Source organism: Vombatus ursinus, unplaced genomic scaffold, assembly GCF_900497805.2.
Source record: "Vombatus ursinus unplaced genomic scaffold, bare-nosed wombat genome assembly UNPS02014777.1, whole genome shotgun sequence".
In the NCBI taxonomy this organism is placed as follows: Eukaryota; Metazoa; Chordata; class Mammalia; order Diprotodontia; family Vombatidae; genus Vombatus; species Vombatus ursinus.
This window is the reverse complement of record NW_020954555.1, coordinates 2,478,897-2,501,550: the sequence shown is the minus strand read 5'-3', so window position 1 is coordinate 2,501,550 and position 22,654 is coordinate 2,478,897. Positions and strand designations below refer to the sequence as shown.

Genomic DNA, 22,654 nt, shown 5'->3' with positions numbered 1-22,654 from the left:
ACCATGAATTGACCAGTCTGGCGAGGGTACCAGCTCTATGTAGAAGAGTAGTGAGAGGTGAAACTAACAAGGTACCAGATTGTGGAGGGCCTTCCTGAAAGCCAGGCTAAGGCGTTTAGGGAGGGGGAAGCTATTGGAGGTCTTTGGGCAAGAGAATGATGCGATGAAAACAGAGCTTTGGGAATAATAACTCAGGGATCAAGTGTTTTAAAGTCTTCAAAGTCACTTGGTGAGGGAGGGTAGTGTCCAGGCTGGGATTCTGGGATCCCAAAGGGACCCAAGGAAGGGAATAGGGATAGGGGCAACAGATGGGCCCTTGAGCTTACCACAGGAGGCCCCAAGAAGGGAGCTCAAGAGGGGAGATGAAAGGACTAGAGAACAGCCAGAGCACCTGGCATAGAGGTGGGGAAGTGGAGGGAGAGGACAGGGAGGAAGACAGGGGCAGGGATGGGAGGACCAGCCTGGGGGAGTCTGAAGACACGAATAGGGAGTTGGAGGGTACAGCCAGGGGTCAGGAAATCATAGGTGGGGGGATGGGATGAGATTCGAAGGCTGGGACCCAAATGGCACCGAGAGCCAGGGTAGTGCTTTAGATGGGGCCTGCGGGCTCCCAAAGCATTGACATAGAGCTTCTCATCTCTCTACAACACGTGCCACGGGCATCATTACCCCCATTTTGCAGGTGAACCGAGACCCAGAGAGGTTAAGGGAATTTTCCAAGGTTAAGCAGCCAGGAAGTATCAGAAGCTGGATTCAAACCCAGCCCTCTCTTCCCTCCCTCCCCCTTTTCACCTACAAGTGGCTGAGGGAGGGGGCGAGGCTCTAAGGCGGTGGAGCCACAGATGTTTAAGGCTCCTGGGGGTTCAGAGCTGGAGTGGCGACCCGGGAAAGGCGGAGCCGCTCCCAGGGGCAGGGCTAACCTTACCGGGGGCTTAGGGATGGCGAGGGGGCGGAGCTCTGAGAAGTAGCGGGGGCCGAGAACCGCTAGGAGGGCGGGCGAAGGGGCGGGGCCAGCCCTCACTAGTGGCTGAGGGCCGGTGAGCGGGCGGAGCTCTGAGAACTAGTGGGAGGGGGGGCCGAGAACAGTTCAGGGGGCGGGGCCAGCCTTCAAAGGGGGCAGAGAGCTGGAGGGTGGAGGGAGCTCTAAGGGTAGGGGGAAGGTGGACGGAACCGAGCCTCCCGACGCGACGCGGCCTGCTTCCGCGACGGGCTATTCTGGCGAGGGGTGGAGCTCTGGGCAAGGGCGGGGGCGGGGCCAGGCTCATGCGGCGCTCGACAGGGCGGGGCTGGTGACGGGGGCGGGGCCGGGAGCTCCGCACTTCCGAGCAGGAATATAGCTGGGGGGGCGGGGAGGGTCTGAGGGGTCAGACACTCACGTGAGCAAGGGAATGGGCGTCCACACCACGCAGTGGGGAAAGCGACTGCGCTCCACGTCCATGCCTACGGCTGCGCTGCTGCCACCACCGCCGCTTCCACGGAACTGCTTCATCCCTGCTTCGTCGGCCGCCTCCACTTCCGCCATCCCCTGAGGGGGTATTGGCGGCAGCAGCAAGGAGCACCCTTCCGCTTCCGCCTCTGCCATGGCTCCTGCTACCTCCGGCCGCCGGGAGCCCTTCTGTTCTGCGTCACTTCCTGGAGATGATGTTCCCTTCTTAACCGTCCCCCCTTTCCCCCGGAACAGGAGTCTCGCCTCTTGGGGCCTATGCCAGACCTACCCCTTTGTGGGGAGGCCACCGAGGAGCCCGCGAAGAGGCGCTAACTGGGCCCACACGACAGCAAGATGTGGCAGCCAAGAAAGCGAGCGCAGTCTGCGCGCAGCAGCCCAGTTCACAGGCAGAAGCGACCACGTCGTTCCCAAGCTCAAGAAACCACAGTGGCTCCCTATTGCATTTGGGACAAAATAAACTCCTCTTAGTCAGCAAGCATATTTGTTGGGCAAATACTCTGGCCAGGATTCCCGTCGCCGCTGGAATGCATCACTTCTCACCTCCATCTCTTCATTTGCCTCCTCCTACCTAGAGGCAGCACGCAGTGGTTAGAGCCCCGGACCTCAAGTCAGGAAGACCTGAGTTCTAAGTGAACCGCAGACACGTCGCCCCCCTCTCAGGGTTGCCGTGAAGATCAAATGATATAATCATTGTGAAGTGCTGACTCCTCAGCCGCCTTCCCCTTTCCCTTTCAAATGACTATCCGTCACCTGTGTTTAGATCTTATACATATCTTGTTTGCTTCAGGGCAAAGACTCTGTTTTGTTTTGTTTTGGTTTGGTTTTTTTGGTCTTTGTTTTTGTTTTTGTATCCCTTGCTCTAAGTACACTGCCACAAAGAAGGCCCTTAATAAATAAATGTTGATTGACTGAGTTACAGACTGCCAGGAATGCTTTCTTTCCTCTCCTTTGCTCAATCAACAATCAACAGTTACTAAGTACTTACTACCGGCCAGCCACTGTGCATGCAAATACAAGGCATAAAACAATCTTTGCTCCTGTAGAGGTTGTATTCTAAAGAGAGAGACATAAGTGCATATATAAGTGTAAGGCGGGACCTGTGTTGCTGAAGGAAGGTGGAGAAAACCACCCAACTGCTCTGCCTGGGTCCACCACAAACCTATGATACACAACCTCACTTGGGCTTCTCTGCTGCTGGCAGCCCCACCATACATCCCTTATCAGCTCACTATCGCACTCTCCACAGCAGCTCTTCCAAACCTTTTCATCCCTCCTCAAACCTCTCATGGTTCCTCCTCCCCCCTCCACTGAGAACTTTGCCTCATATTTTATAGAAAACATTCAAGCCATTTGCTGTGAACTCCCTCTTCCTCATCTCCTATCATTCAGATGCCTTCTGACACTCTCCTCCTTCACCCCTGTCTCACATGAAGTGTCCTCACTCCTTACCAAGGGTAACCCGTCTACCTGCTCAGCAATCCCATTCCATCCCATCTCCAACAGATTGCCCCCCTCTGTCATCCCCAGTCTATCACTTATTTTCAATCTGCCCCTGTCCACTGGCTCATTCTCTACTGCCCACAAACATGCCTAAGTCTTCCAACTTCAGAAAATACTCACTTGATCCATCCATCCTACTATAGTCGTATCTCTTCTGCCCTTTGTAGCTAAACTCAAAAAGGCCATCTACAATGGGTGTCTCCTCTTTCTCTCCTCCCACTCTCTTCTTAACGCCTTACAGTCTGGCTTTTGAGCTTATCATTTCACTGACACTGCTCTCTCCAAAGTTACCATTGATTCCTAGCACCAAATCCAATAGCATTTTCTCAATCCCCATTGCCTTTGACCTCTCTGCAGCCTTTGACACTTGATCACTCTGTCCTCCTTGATACTCTTTTCTCTCTAGTTTTCAGGACACCAGTCCTTCCAGTTTTCCTCCTATCTATCTGACCACTCCTTCTCTGTCTTCTTTGCTGGATCCTCCTCCAAATCACACCCTCTAACCATAGGTGTCACTCATCAGATTCTGTCCTGGGCCCTCTTCCCTTCTTCTGTACTACTTCACTTGGTGATCTCATCCACTCTCCTGGGTTTAATTACTATCTCTAGGCTGATAATTTTCAAATCTCCCTATCTTGCCCCCAACTCTTTGCATCCTTCCAGTCTTGCCTCTACAAGTCCTTTCAAACATCTCAAACTGAATATCCAGTAGCCATCTTAAACTCATTATGTCCAAAACAGAACTCATTATCTTTCCCAAAAAAATCCTCCCCTCATCCTACCTTCCCTATTACTGAAGAGGACAACACCATCTTCCAAAGCCCTCAGGCTCCCAACCTAGGTGTCATCCTGGATTCCTCACTCTCTCTGCCCTTCTCATTCAGAGAAGGAGGATCAGGAAGATAAAAGGTTTAAAGTTCATGCTGTATGAAGAAAATCTGAGCCAACTAGTGATATTTAGCCTGGAGAAGATGTGACTTGTGGTGGCGGGGTGGGTTATGAGTGACAGCCAGTATTTGAAGGGCAGACCTAGGGAAGAGAGATTTAACTGCTCTGCTTGACCCCAGGGAGCAGAATTAGGAGCAACAGGAATGGTACAAGGAGTAGACATTGCCGAGATGAAGACTTGGGCTTGATGTGAGGAGCATTTTTCTAATAATTAAACGTAATCCATGGCAGAATGGTCTGCTTGGGGGGAGGGGAGCGGAAGAGGGAGGAGGAAGGAGGGAATATTTTCCTCCTTACCAAAGGTCACCTTCCATTTGCAGGATATATATCTTATATGTCAACAATGGTTTGTCTCCCCCACCTTAGACTGTGAGGGCAGCTAGGTGGTGCCATAGTGCATAGAGCACCCGGCCTGGAGTCAGAAAGACTCCTCTTCCTGAGTTCAAATCTGGCCTCAGACATTTTCTAGCTGTGTGACCCTGGGCAAGTCACTTAACCCTGTTTGCCTCAGTTTCCTCATGTGTAGAATGAGCTGGAGAAGGAAGTGGCAAACAACTCCAGTATCCTTGCCAATGAGAGAAATGATTATTTTCCTCTTCCATTAATAACCAATTATTAATTAAGATTAAGCGTTTCCCTTTCTATTTCCTCATTCAAAAACTAACCCCTGTAAGTTATTCAGCCAGCCTCTGAAGGACATTGCTGATAGATGAGATTGCCCAAATCCTCAGGGTACATGCTTTTAAATTTTGGGTGGGAACCCACCCAACTAGAAGACCTTACAAACAAAATCCAGTCTAGGTGAGATCTTGCCCTTAGGAAATAAACCCCTGTCCTTGAAACCTTCCAAGTCACCTGTCCTTGGGTGACTCAGCTTATGAAGGGGACAACCAGCCAGAGTAGTGTGGGTAGAGATGTACTCTTTTGTCCACATTGCTGGAGGTGGCTGAGTCTCACAATGGCATCACATTCTCAACAGGAGGAGCTGAAGACTTTTTGCTCACCTCCTCGTTAATAAGTCCACCCCCTCACTGACTGTTAACCAATTAGAGTTGATTTCCACCCTCAGGTAACCCCCTTTCCCAAAGGCTTTTTTTTTCCCAAAGGTTTCTTAAGCATTGAGTGTTCTCCAGGAGGTATCTTTGGTGTACAAGAGAAAGCTGATGACCATCATTTTATTAATTATTTGCTAGTTATAATTAATAAATTGATATGAATTACCCAGAAACTACATTTCTCAGACTTTTCATATGTCACACCAAGAAAACCCCAAATGGAGTCACAGAAAGTGGGACACTACTACCTAAATGATTAAACAACAACAAAATATAGAGGCAGCTAGGTGGCTCAGTGGATGGAGCACTGGGCCTGGACTCAGGAAGACCTGAGTTCAAATCCAGCCTCAGACACTTACTAGCTTGTGTGACCCTGGGCAAGTCACTTAACCTATAGCATAAACTTACAATGAAGGGCCTTATTGCTAGAACTAAATAATTGGTTCCCAAACATGTGCCATTAACTGTAAATCAAGAAAAATCTTATGTGCCATGATGTAAAGCTTGTGAAAGGAATTAGAATGTACTAGATTGTCTGGAACTATGGTAAGATAGAAAAGCCTCCTGTAGTAAAGGTAGGATTGGGTCTCCTCCTTCTGGAGTCCTGGAGGTTATCAGCTGCCGATTTGTCATGATATCACAATAGAAACAGATCTTTGAATTGTTTTTCCTTTTCCTTTAAATAAACACTCTGCCCTGATATACAACTTTTTTTTTTGAGGCAAATAGGGTTAAGTGACTTGCCCAGGGTCACACAGCCAGTAAGTGTTTAAGACTGGATTTGAACTCATGTCCTTCTGACTCCAGGGCAGGTGCTCTATCCACTGCACCACTTAGCTGCCCCTTCTTCCCCTCCTCCCACCATGTGTAACTTTTAATGTACATGTGTAGCTAGAGAGAACCCCTTAGAATCCTCCTAGCAAAGGTATCTAAACTCCCAGACTTTGTTAGTTGGGCAATCTTCCCTGCAATAGTTAGAAATGCTCATTTCTATGGATCTGATCCTTAAAGGCAAGCCCAAGAGGATTTTTGCTTTGACATTGGTCTTTCTTAGCCTTTTAATTAGACCATAATATTCTCCAGAAAAACCTACATTTGGAGGGAGGTCTATGGATTGATCCATTGGGATCAGGCCTAGTAAAGTGAATCAGATCATGTATTCAGGCGAAGAGCAAGATCTGTGTCTCATTGGGAGAGAAACAGATGAACCAGAGCAGGAGGAGTGGGAGAAAGCAGTTGGGCTGGGGAAAGGGCAGGAGTCCCCCTAAGAGGCTACGAAGCCATCTATATCTTGTTCCTCTCTTTCCACTGTTCTCTAAAGAATAAATTATATGATTTTGCATGTTAATCATGTTTGTAGCTTCCCCATTAGACTGTAAGCTCCGTGAGGTCAGGGACGTCTCTCACATACATCCCTATATCTCACTGCAAGGGCAGCTAGGTGGCACCATGATGCATAGAGTGCTGGGCCTGGAGTCAGGAAGACTCATATTCTTAAATTCAAATCTGACCTCAGACACTTCCTAGCTGTGTGACTCTGGACAAGTCACTTATCCCTGTTTGCCTCAGTTTCCTCACCTGTAAATGGAGCTGGAGAAAGAAATGGCAAGCCACTCCAATATCTTTGCCAAGAAAACCCCAAATGGGGTCACAAAGAGAGTTGGACAAGACTGAAAAATGACTGAACAACCGCAAATCTTACTGCCATTGGCTTAGTTCAGGGCCTCATCACTTCTTACCTGGACTATTTCAGTAGCTTCCTAACTGTTCTCCTTGCCTTAAGGGTCTCCCTTCCCTAATGCATCCTCCACAGAGCAGCCAGTTATTTTCCTTAGAGGGCAGGTCTGACCACGTCATTCCCCTCCTCAATAAATTCTGGCGTCTCTCTATTGGGTAAGTTTTGTAATACATGTAAGTATTAGTACAGTAGCATATGTAAATAATTTATAAATGAATAAATATACACATGTAGTGGATGTGCTCTGATATCCTCTCCTAGGGCCAGGCTGCTTCATCTCCCCTCAAAGTTTCAAGCAACCATGAGGGTTTCAACATATATAGCATGTACACTCTGGCCCTGTTCTCTCAGAATCGGGCAGGACACATCTCCCCCTCTGGGTTCCAAAGAACCATGAGTGGTTGTGAATCTTATTTCTTTCTACTACAATTGATTTGGGGCCTCCACTGGCTATGTTCCCCCCATTGTTAGGGGGACCAGGTAACTAGCATCCCAGTTCCATTTAATCACTTAGCAACAATTGACTTTCACAAAAAAAATATTCAAAGCAAGAATAAACATACAAGTATTTTCCCAATACCTTTGGAGTATACTTGGTCTCTGTGGGAGTAGGCTCAACACTTAGCTCAGTTTCTACATAGTATTGGTCTTACCGAGTTCACATTCAGATGCAACTTAACAACTGGGTGAGGCCTACTGCCAGGCTGGGGTCCCAAGGATCAGTCTTGGAAGGTCGCCCCTGGGGCATTAATACTTTGCTGGCTGCAATACTCAACCTACAGTTTCCAGGCTGTAGAATGTGAGGATGATGGAGCGCCATCAAGAAGCTTCACTCTCTTTGCTTAGAACAGAGAAAGAACAAACAAAAAGGATACAGACTGAGGTTTTCAGGGGTGACATGGCCAAGGAGTTGGGGAAGGACCAAGGACACAGGGACAGTTGGGGAAGGAAGAAGCAAAAAGCATGCTGCTGAAACTGACCAGATTCTTTTGAATGCTTCTGAAGCCAGTTAGAGAGCAGATCCTTCACCACATGGTTAGCCCAGTGGAACCAGCTACAGCATGTCCCACACATGCTCCACAGTCTCTCCAAGGCATTTCCCATCATACTTCTGGAAGCCATCTCCCCAGCTGATGAGTCTGTGCATGCTCCAAACCTCCATTACATGCGTATTAGGGGCTCAAGCTCAAAACCTTTTTTTGGATTGATAGAAGTGTGTGATCAAAGAAGTTTGGACACCATTTTCCTAGACCATCACACTCTTTCAATCTTCTCCTTAACTACAGTAATCTTCCTTGCCCAACGCAAACATGCCCAGGTCTCCACCATCTCTCAGGAACTTTCACTTGATCCTGCCCTACCCTAAAGCTATCATTCAATAACACTGAATTTGAAGCCATTGCACTGGAGTTTAAAGATTATGTCTGCCCTTTATTACTGATGTGGCCTTGGGCAAGTCACTAAAACAAAACCTGTTTGCCTCAGTTTCCTCATCTGTAAAATAATAGCACCTACCTCTCAGGGTTATTGTTGTGAGGATCACGAGATAACATTTATCAAGCGCTTAGCACAGTGCCTGGCACATAGTAGGTGCTTGATAAATGTTAGCTATTCATGATAATAAAAGTTAATAATAGGTGTTCATAACCTTTTTGCATCATGGATCCTTTTGGCAATCAGTCTAGTAAGGCCCACATACCCCTTTTCAGAATAATGTTAAATGCATAAAATAAAATTGCCTTTGGGAAACTGCAAAACTTCTTTGATGACCAAAACTTCCTATGAAAACAAAGGCACATTTTTTTTTAATACCAACATTCTACTATTGCTATATGGCAGTGAGACATAGGATACAACACTCTTCGAAGAATTCAAAACTACTATCACTCTGAGAGTCATGAAGAAAAGGACAAGGACCCCGCATGAAGAGGTGGGTGTAGGGACGTTGCAATGTATTACTACAAAGGACAGGAGTTAATGATGTTAACAAGGAAATGTGTGACAGGAAAAGACACATTGAGACCGAGATCACAGATCTGTTTGAGGTGAATAATTCCAGGTACGGGCCAGGATCCCGAAAGAGAAACTGACTGCCCTCCAGGATCAGACTTGATTCATGTAAGCCTGGTGTCTTGGCAGAGTGGGTGGAATGTGGATCATGGGTGACATTGACACGAGGCAGCTAGGACCGAACTGGCATAAGCTGTGTTTCCGGACAGTCCTGGAGCAGTCAGTCACTATGTGAATAGTGGAGATTTACCTGACACAACCTCGCAGACTTGTGTGAGATGGGGGTTGCGGGTCTCCAGAGATTCTTTGAGAGGAATGTGTGGTCCCACACTTCCTTCAGGTATGACTCCAGGGAGGAGAGAGAGACTTTGGATGCTGAAGACCCATGGGAGAAGCTGGATCCTCAACATATCTCTGGTTCTAGCTTGCCTTCCCAAAGATTTCAGGGAATTTCCCCTTGGGTTGAGATCTCTCAGTTTGAACTGAGTTCTTATTTCATTCCCAGCCTAAGAAGAATTCATTCACTCTTGTGTATTTTCTTGTACACTGCAATCTGTGAAACTTCTTTGATTTGTTTGCTTGGATAAATGGATTTACTTGTTATTTGACATTTGTGTAATTTGTCTTTTGTGTAACACCAGCTGGTGGGAAGGGGCCAAGCCAGAAGGTGTAAACTTAGGGCTGGCTACCTTCCTTCCTTAAGGGCTTGTGAGTAGGGAGGTAGTTCCGATTTTGAAACTATTGTACCTATGGACCAGTGATCCTCTTGGATGCCAGATCCTTCACCTCCTCTATTCAAATAAGGAATAATTCTTTCCCTTGGAGAGAGGTGGAAAAGATGCCATAGATATTTATCAGTAACTCTTGTGAGCTGCATTTAGATAACCCATGTGGACACACCGGCCTCTGAATGGTGCCCAAGGCTGCTTTACTTTTTTCTGCTGTCATATCAGAGTTATGTTTTCAGCCCACTAAAATCCTTAGCCACTTTTTTTGTTAAGTAGTAGAGGGGATTCTTAAGTAGGGGTTGGGATAGCCTCTGAGACCCCTTTCAACTCTTAATTTTTTTGTCAGTCAGGCCCAGAACTGAACAGGAGAATGGGAGTGACTGCCCAGTGTTTTTAACGAACCCCACTCTGTTCCTCAGCTCTGAGACTCATTTTTAAATAAAACATCCTCCTAGAAATGCTTTGTTGTCGTTCAGTTGTGTCCAACTCATCCTGACCCCATTTGGGGTTTTCTTGGCAAAGATCCGGGAGTGGTTTGCCATTTCTGTCTCCAGCTCATTGTACAGATGAGGAAACTGAGGCAAACAAGGTTAAGTGAGTTGCTCAAGGTCACACAGCTAGTAAGTGCAATAGAACAAGAAGGTTGTATTTCTGATGCTGAAGAGACAATGTGGCTGGATGGGAAAAACATCAGAGGCCCTGGAGCTACAGCGGGCTACATCTGTGACCTAGGACAAGCCACCACATCTCTCTGGATCCCAGTTTCCTCATCTGTAAAACAAAACAACCTATGAGTGACAGACTAGATGACATCACTCCAAGGTCCCTTCTAGCTACAAATTTATGATCCTGAGATGTTAACACTTAAGTGGAAGTGTTACGTTTGCGGGCAAAACTGGCTCCTACTACCTGTTCGACCTTGGGAACACAAAGTCTCCAGTGGTCGGCTTCCTCATTTGTAAAATGAGGGGGCATCAGACTAGATAATGTCAGCTCCCTTCCATAATTCTATTGCAAATAGGAGTGCCCCACATCCACCCTCATCCCCAATGAACAAATGTTCCACACCCTGAGAAGTAAACAGATAGGTGGTTTGAGTATAGAATGCGGAGTTTGGAGTCAAGCATTGAGTTCAAACCCTGCCTGAGGCACTTATCAGCTACCTGTCCCAGGCTGGCACTTAACCTTTCTCAGTTTCATTTGTAAAATGAAGTGGTTGATTTTAGTGGCTTCTAAGATCTGTTTATCAGGTGAGATAGCCTCTTTGATTTACAGACTCAAAGGCGTGAAACAGGTGTGAGGAGTGAAATGCTTCAGATCAGATGATGACATACGTGTATTTCAATTGGCTGAAAAAATTAGGCCCCCTTTCCCTGCCACGTATATCAGAAGAGATTTGAGCAGAGGCATTCCAGCAAGGAGCCCTGTGACACTCCTCCCATGGACCATGTCAGTAGCAGCAAGGGATGCTTCAGAGAGAAGACAAACTAGAAGTGCATTTCAAGGACAGTGACTTCTCCAAGGGAGCTAGGAGTCAAGTGCAGCATCAGGCTTTTACAAGGGTCCTCACTACCTGACCCAGCAGAGTGCTATGCACACCTGCTTAGGGGAACTTCCTGAGGGCTCCAGGAATGGAGTAAAGGACTTCCATCCAATCAAGAGCTGTTACCCTTTTGACAAGTGCTCTTCAACCTTGAGCCCACTTTTGCCTGGATGCTGTATGGAGCTATGGGCAAGTGTTACTTTTTGTCTACTAACCACATCCCTGGTGGTTTGGTAAGCTAGTTCACTTTGGCCAGCTAATTGATTTCAGTGGGATAAACCATAGGGAGCACACCAGTGGGAACTCATGAATGACAGTATTAGAAACCTCCATCCTCTTTGGGTTACTCCTACAACTCTGAGGGAAGCAGGGGTCAGACACCCTGAGGACCAAGCCTTCCAGTTCAAGTTAGGGTTCTATATATACTATGAACACTCTACTTCCCACCTCCATGCTTTTTGCACAGGTGGTCTCTGCCCTCACCCCCTATACACCAGTCTCATGGCCTCCTTAAAAGCATAGGTCGTGTTGTCTTTTCCTTAGCCTCCTAGATATTAGCACTTCTCCCCTTTTAAAATTAGTTTGAACACCCTGGAGTCAGGAGGACCCGAGTTCAAATCCAGTCTCAGACCAGACACTTGACACTTACTAGCTGTGTGATCCTGGGCAAGTCACTTCACCCCAATTGCCTCGAAAAACAAAACAATAAAATGTTTGCACTAACATTTATGTATCTTCCTAGTAGAATGTAAAACTACTTGAGGACAAGGACTTTTATTTTTGTATGTGTATCCCTTCCATATATTAGGTGTCTAATGTTTGTTGAATTCATTTCATTTGTTCAATGAATGGATAACTCAATTCTGTAGCAGGTTAAGGTTTAATAAGCGTTTCCCACATTTCGAGATGGGTTGTGTATCTCCATTTTATAGATGAATTAGGGCTGCGTGAGCCTAAAGTTAGTGCTTCACTCAAAGCCTGGCCTATGTGATCTGAGGGCAGGGAGCCTAGCCTATGGCGGTTCAGTGGACATTGGCTAAACATTCTGCCCCCCCCCCCCAATTTCTCATCTACAGAAGTAACAGAAACTTTACCTAGCTTCATGTACCCTTCCCACTCTATCAGTTTTTACTGTTGTATGGGACCTGAGAGCTCATCTAAACTGACCTCTCATTTTATTTGAGGAAATTGGGATGGAGAGAGGGCAGAATGACTAGCCTAAGGTCACACAGGAAGTGAGAATCAGAACTAGGATTTGAACTCAAATCCTTTGACTCCAATGCTCTTTATACTTCACCAGAGTGCCCCTTGGCAGTGGGACAGCTCAGGATCAGCAGGCTAACCATGACCTGGAGCCCAGGTGAGCAAGGATCCTGCTTATTCTTTTGGGGCTGAACCAGGCAACCTTCTACCCTGTTTTGTTTCTGCCTATTTACTTAGTATCAAACATGCTGGTGTCTCTTACTAGAACAAAACCTCTTCGAGGGTTTCGTTTTTGTCATTTTATCCTTTGCACCCAGCAATGTCTACCACACATTAGGTGCTTAATGCAAACCATCACAAACCTCAGATTATTCTGAGGGCAGCTGAATAAAGGATGTCATCAGATAGAAAACACAACAAAACTGGGCTGCCCATTGCAGGGCAAGCCCAGGGGACAGTACCCCTGATGCCTCTAGGACAAAATGCTAATTCCCTAGTTTGGTGGCATTTAAGGTCTGGAACCTGCTTTCCGATGGTACTGCACATTTTCCCATTCACATACTCTGTGTTACAGACTGGCTCATTAGCTCCTCAAACTCGAACAATGATCTCCCAGCTCTAAAACCCAGATAGAATGCACTGTCTCTGCTTTCTAGAATTCTTGCCTTTAAGAAATCCACGAAGCCTTCTCTGAGCTCCCCACTTTCTGTGCTCTTGCTGGGGTTCTCTCCACAGACAGGATCGTGTAAGCTCCTGAGGGCAGGGACTGCTTCGTTTTTGCCATGTTATCTCAAGTGCCTCGCACACTCGAATGCCGAACATTGAATGGCAACGTTGTTGAATTTAACCAAAAGGATTTTTGCATGTAAAACATTTCTGGAGGCACGAAATATTGTTAGGGCTGGAAGGGTCCTTAGTGACCGTCTAGTTCAACTCCCATCATCTGACACATTAAAAACAGCAGAGGGGGACAGGGATGACGCAGTTTTTGTGCCTCTTACGTGTGGCAGCCCCTCCTTGGCTCAGTATTTGTCAGTACCTCCTCCTCTTCCTCCGTACAGACCCGACCAACTTCCTTTAGGGAGCACCACCCACTGGGCCCCTACAAAAAGAAGACTGGCCCTGGGCCAAAGGAACTGTGAAATACATCTAGCCATGGAAGAGATGCAGAATACTAAAACATCACTGAAGCGAGATTTTTTTTGTTGTTACAGTGGCTCACCTCTAGGGGAGGCACGCATGCTAAAGAGGCGGCAGGTCTTTGGAAGTACCAAAGGCAAAGCAGTTCTGATCCAGTGTAGCACTACCCCCTCTGAGCCAGAGAAAGTGCCAGGCTTTGGAATATCAAGTATCAATCCAGGCCAGTAGGAGTAATCATATGGCTTTGCATAGTTGCTGCCCTGGCAGAAGAGCAAAGTCTTATCTATTGACAAGGTATAGAAACAGCGTGTGAAATAGATTTGTGAATCTTGAAGCACTCTGTTTCAGCTATTCACCAATCAGCAGAATCAGTGCTGGGCTAGGAGCCCGAAGGCCTGGAGTCGGACGACTGCCCCACTCATCATTTTTCCGGTCTCCTTGTCTGTAAAACATGGGCCGGTGGAGCCTGCCCAGCCTCAGCCAGAAGGATGTCATGAGGAACGGGGGAGTCCTCCAATGGGAGCACTCAGAAAAGCTTCAAAGTTCTCTAGGCATGAGCAGCCACGTGGCATAGTCCAACAAAGAGACCAACAGCCTGGGAATTGGGGAACCAGAATTCTGCTCATCTTGGCCACAGATTCACCTGGTGGTTTTGGGCATTTTCCCTTTCTGAGCCTGTTTCTTCTACTGTAAAGTGTCAACTGAATTCTCAGGTCCCTCCAGCTCTGAAGTTCTATGTTGTAAGGGCCCCTGGGATTGATGTTCCAAGCTGGCGTCCTCTCCGAGCTCTCCGGCAGGTAGAAAACATCCCTGATGCTCGACACAGCACCTGGAATCCTAGTTTCCCCACTTACCACCTATGTGACCTTGGGCTGGACTAAACAACCCTGGAAATCCCATTTTGAGCTCTCTGATCCTAAGAGCGGCTGTGGACGGAATCTTTCAGAAGGGGCATCAGTCTGTGTGTGTGGGGAGTCATTGCCTAATCTCAGCCAGTCTCCTCCAGCCCTGCCCTGCCCAGGCCATTCCCGCCAGCCTCTGTAAAATGACAGCTGTGGATAACATCGAGAATCCAAGAGACTAAATGAGGTCTGAGGGACTAAACTGGTATAGAATTGGAGGTGTCACAGACCCTGTGAACAAACTCTGTGAACCCCCTGTGTGTGGAAAGCTGAGTCAGGGTGCAGCCTGGCCTTAGTAAAACCAGGGATGGATGACCGGTGGCATCAGCAGGAGCAGGTTCATAGTAAGCCTGCAGGGGCCCAAAGCTTTGGGGGCCACTCTTATGTCTTGTGGAGCCCTCCCCACTTCCACAAATTCCACATCCACACCTAGAACAAAATGTTTTTTAATCAATTGCATCATCACCCTCACTCTGCTGGGGGTGGGGAGGGGGGGGCAGAGGAACAAAAATATTCTGCTCCTGCCCAAGTAGACAGTAAGGCTTTTGTGTTTCTTCCACACTGGGGGGAGGGTGGAGGGCCCTGGGCTGGAGCAGAGTGAGTGTCGGCTTAGAGGCAGGAAAGCTAAGGGGCTATGCCAGGCCTCCCATCCCCTCCCTCCTCAGGGAGCCCTGCCCACCTGCTTCTCCCTTTCTGGGTTAGAAAAGTCAGGGGAAAGAGAGGGGAGAGCAAGTCCCAGCAGCAGCTGTCTCCTTCACCAATAAATATACTTCATTACCAAGCGAGGATAGGAAGGAGGGAAGGAGGAAAGGAGGGAGGGGAGGGGAAGGAAAGAAGGTAGGGAGAAGCTGCCCCTGCCTTTCAGGGAGTGAAGCAGCAGAAAGACGCCCCGAGACCTTCACTGTCCACCTTTCCTCCAAACCCACCCCTAATTTTGCTTTTAAAACAATGAAATGGATTTTAAAATGATTCTCAGCCTGACTAGCCAGCAGAGGCAGAGAGGTGCTCAGAAGTGCCCTCCTTCTGACTGGAAGGTGGGGAGAATAGTATCTACCTTTTCCAAGTGTCCTTGGCTTGGAGGTGGGGAGGGTGGGACCTGAGAAGCAAGGGGCAGTGGAAGCCTTGGCTGGTGCAACACTCTATAGGAAGAGGAGGACATGGGGGAGGGTGAATGAGACCCTCTTCTCCACCAGCATGTGCAGATGGACATGAGGGGTGGGGTGGCCCCTATGGAGGAGACAGACAGGAAAGCCGTCACTTCCTTGGTGTCCAGAGGCTCAGCACAACAGGGAATGTAAAATGGACAGGAAAGGCAGGAGGAGAGAACTCCATAGCCAGGGGAGGGATGGTAGAAAGGAGCCCTTACTTAGCATTATGCTCAGCATTGATGCTGGAAGAGATGAGGGGCAGGGGAGGATGCCAACAGGCTCTGGGGCAGAGGTCACAGTGAGGCCAAGCAGAGTTGGAGAGGGGGTATTAGCATAGTGAAAGGCTATTCTCTGCCAGGGCCAGTGGCTCTAGGCCCCAACCACTTTCCCAGGAACATAAAGGGAATGAGTTAATTGAGGCTGCTAATTGAGAGAGAACTGGGGGCCAGGACATCAGGACCAGGGAGCTCTCCTCCTATGAGGCTGCATTAGCCTGCACTCTCCAGTCTAGCCAGGGTGGGGTGAGGTTTGCTTTCCTTCAGTCTGCTCCCACCACTTCAGGACCCTGCCTCCAGGGAAGAAGGGAGGAGGAGCGCTGAGCAGATGCCAGACTTGGCCAAAGCCTCATCCCTGACCACCCTGGAGGACGCAGGGAGACAGGCCAGCTCTCCAAGGACTCAAGGACAAAAACTAACCAGAGCCAAGGGCATTTGTAGCCCAAGATTCCTCCTTCACACCCCATGACCCCCTCTGTAGTCATAGAAGGGCTCCACTTACTGGGGCTACACTCTTGCCCTCACACATGCCTAACCCCCTTTCCCAGCAGCCTGATGCCAGAGGACTTGCTGCCAGGGGCAGGAGGAGGGAGGCTGCTGGAAGAAGCTTCTGCTCTGGGCCTGGAACAGTCACCCCCAAGAGTCTGGAAGCCAATGAGCTGTACTGTCCCCCACCCTCCACCCCCAAACAAACAAACAAAACGGGGTGGGGGGAGTCTGGAGGGGGATAAAAAACCCCAAAACAAAAAGAAAAACCAGAACTAAACCCCTCCCCCTCCCCCTCCTCCTCCTCCTCCCCGGTGAGGACGTGGGAGGCGCAGGCTAGGCCTTAGCTGGGCCGGCACTGGACCTGCCCCTCAGAGCTGTCCTCATCATCAGAAGCCCCTGCGCCTCCACTGCTCAGGCCCGTGATCCGATAGCCCATGTTGAGCAGCATCACCTCCAGGGGATCAGCGTTCATCCGGCGCTGGTTGGCCTGAGAAGCCCCCTCCATGTCCTCGACCACTCGCCCTGTGAGGTCTTCACTCTGCGGGGGGGAAGGAAGGATGGAAAGAGGGAGAAGAGGGGTTGAGAGGGAAGCAAGCCCCATGTGTTCCTATGCCCTGAGTGAACCAAGTCCTAAGGGACAAAGGCCTGAGCCGCGCCACGCTGCCATGGCCCTGACCTCCCCTGCTGCCGGGCTGTCCTTTTTAATCTCAAAGACCCCACTCGGATCTTCCTGACGACCTCTGCTCGGTTTTCCTGTAGAAGTAGGGGCAAATGCTATTTGGAATCAGAAAACTGTTTGGTTTCCAAGAAGAGGGGGAGAAGTGGAGGGGCCAGTCCCCCAAAGGCAGGGTGTCCCTCACAAAGAATACAAACACCAGCCTTCTTCTTCAGGCCTACAGCAAATCCCACTTTCTCTAGGAAGTTTTCCTTGACTTCCCAGGTATGTGACTATGTATAGGTAACTTCATCTCTCAACACCCCAGGTCCTCATCTTTAAAATGGGGATAATACCATCACTCACAATAACTACACCTCACAGGGTTGTACCCAAGGAATATGAACTACTGGGCCCCCTCCTCCCTGTCTTCCTGCAGCCATCCTTCTAAGGAGCTCTTCTCCATGGGTCAGTCTCTGCCCTTCTGGACTGGGAGCTCTCCTAGGGAAGGGCCTGCATCTCCACCTTCTTGCTGACCTCCACAGGGCTAGGCAACGGCAGCACTGCGTATCACAGGTGTTGGATCAAGAGCCCTGGGGCTCCATCCAGGAGATGGCAAAAACAAGGACAATAAGAAGCAGCCCACCGCCACTGACTCATGCCATGGTGCTGGATGGTTTCTCAAGGGTTTCCCTTCTGAAGCTGTGGCTCAGAGACGTCAATGGCTGAGAACGCTTAGGAGGCACAGTCAGCAAGGGCCAAGAGTTGGGAGACGGACGCAGGTCTTCTGCACTCTTTCCACTCCACCCTGGGTCTCACCTCGGGCCGAGGGTTCCAGAGCCTCACGACGGGGTCGATGCCGCTGGTGGCCAGGAAGCAGTAGCTGGGGTGGGGCTGCAGGCAGTTGACGATGGACTCATCCCCCTGCAGCACACGCACCAGGTTAGTAGTCTCTTTCTCCCAGATGAAGAAGGAGCCATCATCCGAACCGCTGACAATATACTGTGCATTGCTGGGCAGAGAAAAGAGGGAGAGCTTGGTCACCAGGGGTGGGGCCTCACTGCCAGTATTCACACACATCCTGCCCGCCCCCCTCACCCCAGCCTTGTCCTTCAGTTCCAGAGGCTGCTGGGATGTCGGACTGGGGGAGCAAAGAGAAGAGTGTACCCTATGTAACAGAGAAAAGGGCCAGGGGAAGAAAAAGACACTTCAATAAGGCTCACCTTATTCTGAACTACTATTTTTGGAATGAATAACAAGAACAGCCCATTTTCACATAGTTGGGTACTATAAGTATTATTGGCCTCATTTAAGCGATAAGGAAACTGACCCAGAGATGGCAGAGCACGAACCCATGTCTTTCAACTCCAATCCGCTCTCTAGTGCGGCACCCTCCCTTGTTGCTCCCTTCCACCAACAACACACTTTATACCTTTCCACTTCTCTACCTTACTCGTGCTCTTCCAACCCCTCTTCACCTGATGAATTCCTACCCATTTTTAAAAAGTCAATTCAAATGCCACCTCCCCCCAAAAAGACAAAAGTGACCAAATGAGAGAACAGATGCAAAGTGCTTTTGCAAATGTTCAAGTATTGCATAAATGCTAGAGGCTTCCTGCTCCCTCTGCCCTCAACTAGAAGTTTCTTTGCACCCCTGGGAGCACCCCACAATAGAATCCCACGTAACAGCTGTTCTTGGGTCTTCCCTCCCTACTAGACTGGAAGTTCTTTGAGGGCCAGATTTTGTCTCCAGCAGCAGTGAGCACAGGGTTCATGCTCAGGAGCAGGGCACACGGTGTGCCCAGCATTGATTTTGGGGGCTCTCATGAGCCCCTTCCCAGCTGCCAGGCTCTAAGTCCTCGCAGGCTCTCTCTTGGGGTGAGGAATCAGCCTATGGAGAGCTAGCTTGGTGCGCTGCTGGTCTGTGCACAGAGAGGGCTTCTGCCCTCCTGCTGCCAGCCAAGCTGCCCGCAGGGAGTGAAAGGAACCCCAACTCACAGACCTGCCGAAGAAGTTTGCTTCCTTGATGTCGGTGGTGGTATTGCAGTGCCCACAGTACCGGAACTGGTAGTCATAGCTCCGCTCCCGTAGCACCATCTCGTCTTCGGAGATGGAGTCCTTTCGGCTGGTGCTCCTCAGTCGCACAGGACCGCCACCCTTCTTTTCCTCTGTGGGGAGAAGGGGCCAGAGCCAGTGAGCAGCCGGGTGCTCTGTCCAAGGGTCGGCCTCAGTGCCAGGACAGGGCTCAACGGGAGCTGGCCCACAGGGACATTTCTGGATGGGGCTGACACAGTGGACAAGAACTGGCTGATGCCAGGCCTGATTCAGATTCACTGGAGACAGCCACAGTGACTGACAGTGGGGAGGACAGAGAAGTGTCTTTCTAACATTCTTCCTTCAAGGAGGCTGCCAGGGTAAGGGCTTGGATGCTCAACAGTCCCACTGGCACTCTGCTGGCCTCAGAGATTATTTGTCTCTTCCAGGGATGAGGGGAAGGACTAAAAGCACTGAGTGAGTAGACTTTCTAAATTGATCGTGGAATTTAGACATTACAGCTAGGAGAAGTCTCAGCTGTCTAAGATCCAGATATCTCCAACTCCATGACTTTAGGCAAGTAAAGTCTGAGCAGAGAATGGAAGCGCCTTGATAAGAGGGTCTGCGTTTTATTTTGTCCTTGTAAGCACTAAGCAGGTGTTTGGCAACCCAAATGGAACTGCCACTCCCACTTTACAAATCAGACATGTCATTTTACAGTTTCAGAGAGACGGAATACTTTGCTAAGGTCACACAGCGAGCAAATGGTCCAAGTCTCCTGCCCCCACAGCAACACAAGCTGGAATAAGACTATGACCAGCACAAAACATGATGTGCACAGTGGAACACACACAGAAGAGCTGCATTTGGATTCTGACTTTGCTGGTGAGGGCTGTGTGACCTTGGGAAAGTCACTGCCCTTACTGTTTTTTGTTGGACCACACAATCTCTAAGCTCTCTTCTGTAATCTAGGCCTACGCCTCAAGATTTGACTTGATTCTACCCTTACTGGGTTTCCATGGGGGCAGCATTGTTGGGGTGATACCTGGCTCAGGCAGTTAAAGAAGAATGGGGAAAGGATTTGGGGAGGGCAGGATTAGGAAGCAATACAAACCTGGAACTCCTGGTACCTATCTGGGCCTAGGTCATAAGCTGGCAGGGGAAGTGAGGCTCACACCCTTCTCCCTCAGATGATTATCAGCACCTCAGCCATGCTGGCCACTCTTGCTGCCCATCTCACTCACCACTATCACTCTTAGAGAAGAGAGCTGCAGTGATGTCCCGGCCTAGAGCATCACAGGCACTGCTGTGGGCCTGCTCCGGGAATTTTCCTTTGAAGTCATCCAGACACTCCAGGGCCTCAGCCACATACTTGAGCTCGAAGAGGCATCGGGCTAGACGGAAATGAGCCTTCAAGTGGCAGGGGTTCAGGGAGATGGCCCTGAGGCAATCCCTCAGGGCATCATAGTGGTCCCCATCCCTAAGGAGACAGGATAGCACAGGCAGATAACTGGAGGCAGGGGAAAAGAGGGAGGGATACTTCCTTCACTACACCCATTATCTCCCTGAAGTGCAAATCCTGGCCTAGCTAGGAACAGGGCTGGGTGGCAGTGGGGATCAAAGGGCAGTAGAATGGCCAACAGGAGGTACCCAGTCAGTCTTCCTTTCTTCCTCTTCCCTGCCCCCAGCCCACCTCTTCCCAATCTAATTCATAGATTCCACTGAGACATGATCGCTCCTGGGAAGGAGGTGGAGGATTTCAGAGGAGAAACAAGCCACAGCTCATAAAAAAGGCACCACAGCATAGAAGTACGTGAAGTGGATACCAAGAGATCCAGGCTTTGGTAGTGGCTCTGCTGCTAAGTGACCTTGGACAACTCATTTAGCCTTTCCAAGTATCAGTTTCCTCCTTTGTAAAAGAAAGAGCTGGCCTAGCAAGAGCATGGTGTAACAGAACATTCAACTTGAAGTCAGAAGAGACCCCGTTTGAATTCTGGCTCTGACACCAAGCTGTGTAACCATGGGCAAGTCACAACTTCTCTGAGGCTGAACTGTCTCCCTATAGGACCTCCCTCATTGGGTGATTGGTAGGATCGACTGAGAACCTAAGCTCAGGGTTTTGCACATATCAGTTATTAATGACTACTCTCTAAAGAGCAGCCTTTGGGCTCTAAAGTCAGCTTTGTTTGGCCATTCTAAGATTCTCTATTCCCGTCTTCCTCTCCAATGGGTGAAGCATATCCAAGAAACAGTGGATAGAGCACAGTGAGTAGTGTCTGGCCTGAAGTCAGGAAGACTCCTCTTCCTGAGTTCAAATCCAGCCTCAGGCACACTAGCTGTGTGACCCTGGGCAAGTCACTTAACCCTATTTGCCTCAGTTTTCTCATCTGTAAAATGAACTGGAGAAGCAAATGGCAAACCACTCCACTACATCTGCCAAGAAAACCCCAATGGGGTGACGGAAGAGTCGGATATTTCTAAAAAATGTCAGAACATCCAAGAAACTTTAAAACCAAATGACTCCTAGTTTGCAAGTAAGCCCATGCCTTGACAGCAAAAACAAGGCAACACTGCCCCCCGGTGGCAAACAGCCCAACTGCATGCTGCCATCCAGCAAACACCTCAGGCACCGTCCATCCGTCCGCTCCTTTCCAGAAGTCCTCTTCTTTCTTCTATCACCCCTACCTGACTGCCAAGTCTTAGACAGACTCCTCATGGGGAGGAGGGAGGCCCAGTATAAGCTGAGGGGAGGGGATATGCATAAATTCCGGGGGACAATCTCTCTCAGCCTGGCCACCAGAAGCTTCTCTCCCATCGTTCACCAGCTAGTTCACGCACTGAAAAATCTGACTTAGTAGTTGTGGGGGAGGGAGGCGATGAGGCCAGCAGAATCCATGAAGGCAAGGGCTGAAAGCAAGTTATTCCTAGCAGCCTTTCCATCCTCCCGGAAGGCTACAGCACCCCTCCTGCCCCGGGACAGAACACAAAACACGTACTGCAAGCACAGCGGCCAGTACCAGGCCACGGTAAAATCTGCTGACTCCATCACTACCACTGAGGTTTAAAGGCCATGCCCTGGTCACCTGGCTCCAGGCAACTGATCTATTCTAGGCATCAGACTCATTAAAAGCCCATGGCGTTCATCTAATCTTCAGTCTCTCCTTATCTCCTGGTTCCTTCTCCAATGCCCACAAGCATACCTCTGCCCCACCCCCACTCCAATTCTTTTTTAAAGTCCCCCCCCATCAACAAGTCTGCATTTATTCTCCCCCCACTAAGGAAGGCAAAAAATCCAAACCAAAACAAAATCCTTGTTAAAACATGTATAGTTGATGGCGGAGGGAAAGCAGTGACTGTCCTGAGCTCTCTCCCAAAGCCCTCCAAATACCTAAAAAAATGGCTCTAAACAAATTCTAAAGCAGCAGAACCCACAAAAAGACAGAGTGAAACAAATTTCCAGCCAAAGACAGCCTGGATGGTTGATCAAAAGGTACATCACGCCGGGCGGGGAGAGGAGCGCAGTTTGGTGTGAGCTCGCAGGCCGCAGTGAACCTGGAGCAGGCCTCAGAGGACTGAATTGCGGGCAGCTGTGGCGGTTTCCAGACTTCTCAACCCCTGCACACCAAAGACAACTTAGAAGGTCAGTGGGAAAAGTCTGTGACTGCAGTGAGAGAGGAGCTAGGTCTCAGCCGCAAGTCTCCAGCTCGGCCCCGGGGCCGCAGCTTTTTCCTGAGCTTCCCGCCCACAGACTGAGGGGGAATTGAGTGGCTGATCAGAGTCTTTGCCAGTGCTGAGGCAGGAATCTCTTGCTTTACCGGTGCTTGGACCTGGGTCACAGT

The 22,654-nt window shown here is 49.3% G+C and overlaps 2 protein-coding genes across 6 annotated transcripts in view; both read right to left on the bottom strand.

Moving 5' to 3' along the window:
- TMEM222 (transmembrane protein 222) overlaps positions 1 to 2,329 on the bottom strand; it is an 11,315-nt gene extending 8,986 nt beyond the window's left edge. The window contains exon 1 of one of the 2 annotated variants that reach the window (XM_027864926.1): positions 1,377 to 2,329. In XM_027864926.1, coding sequence (XP_027720727.1) covers positions 1,377 to 1,582 — 206 coding nt within the window. In that variant the 5' untranslated portion in view covers positions 1,583 to 2,329. The remainder of the gene's footprint in view (positions 1 to 1,376) is intronic. The other variant, XM_027864927.1, reaches the window with a different exon arrangement.
- A 12,314-nt stretch (positions 2,330 to 14,643) lies between these two features.
- The window catches only part of WDTC1 (WD and tetratricopeptide repeats 1), a 64,350-nt gene continuing 56,339 nt past the window's right edge, over positions 14,644 to 22,654 (bottom strand). For all 4 annotated transcript variants that reach the window (XM_027864833.1, XM_027864832.1, XM_027864834.1 and 1 more), the window contains 4 exons: positions 20,060 to 20,295; positions 18,784 to 18,949; positions 17,601 to 17,793; positions 14,644 to 16,664 (listed from right to left, as the gene is read on the bottom strand). In XM_027864833.1, the coding sequence (XP_027720634.1) occupies positions 16,467 to 16,664; positions 17,601 to 17,793; positions 18,784 to 18,949; positions 20,060 to 20,295 (793 nt within the window). In that variant the 3' untranslated portion in view covers positions 14,644 to 16,466. The remainder of the gene's footprint in view (positions 16,665 to 17,600; positions 17,794 to 18,783; positions 18,950 to 20,059; positions 20,296 to 22,654) is intronic.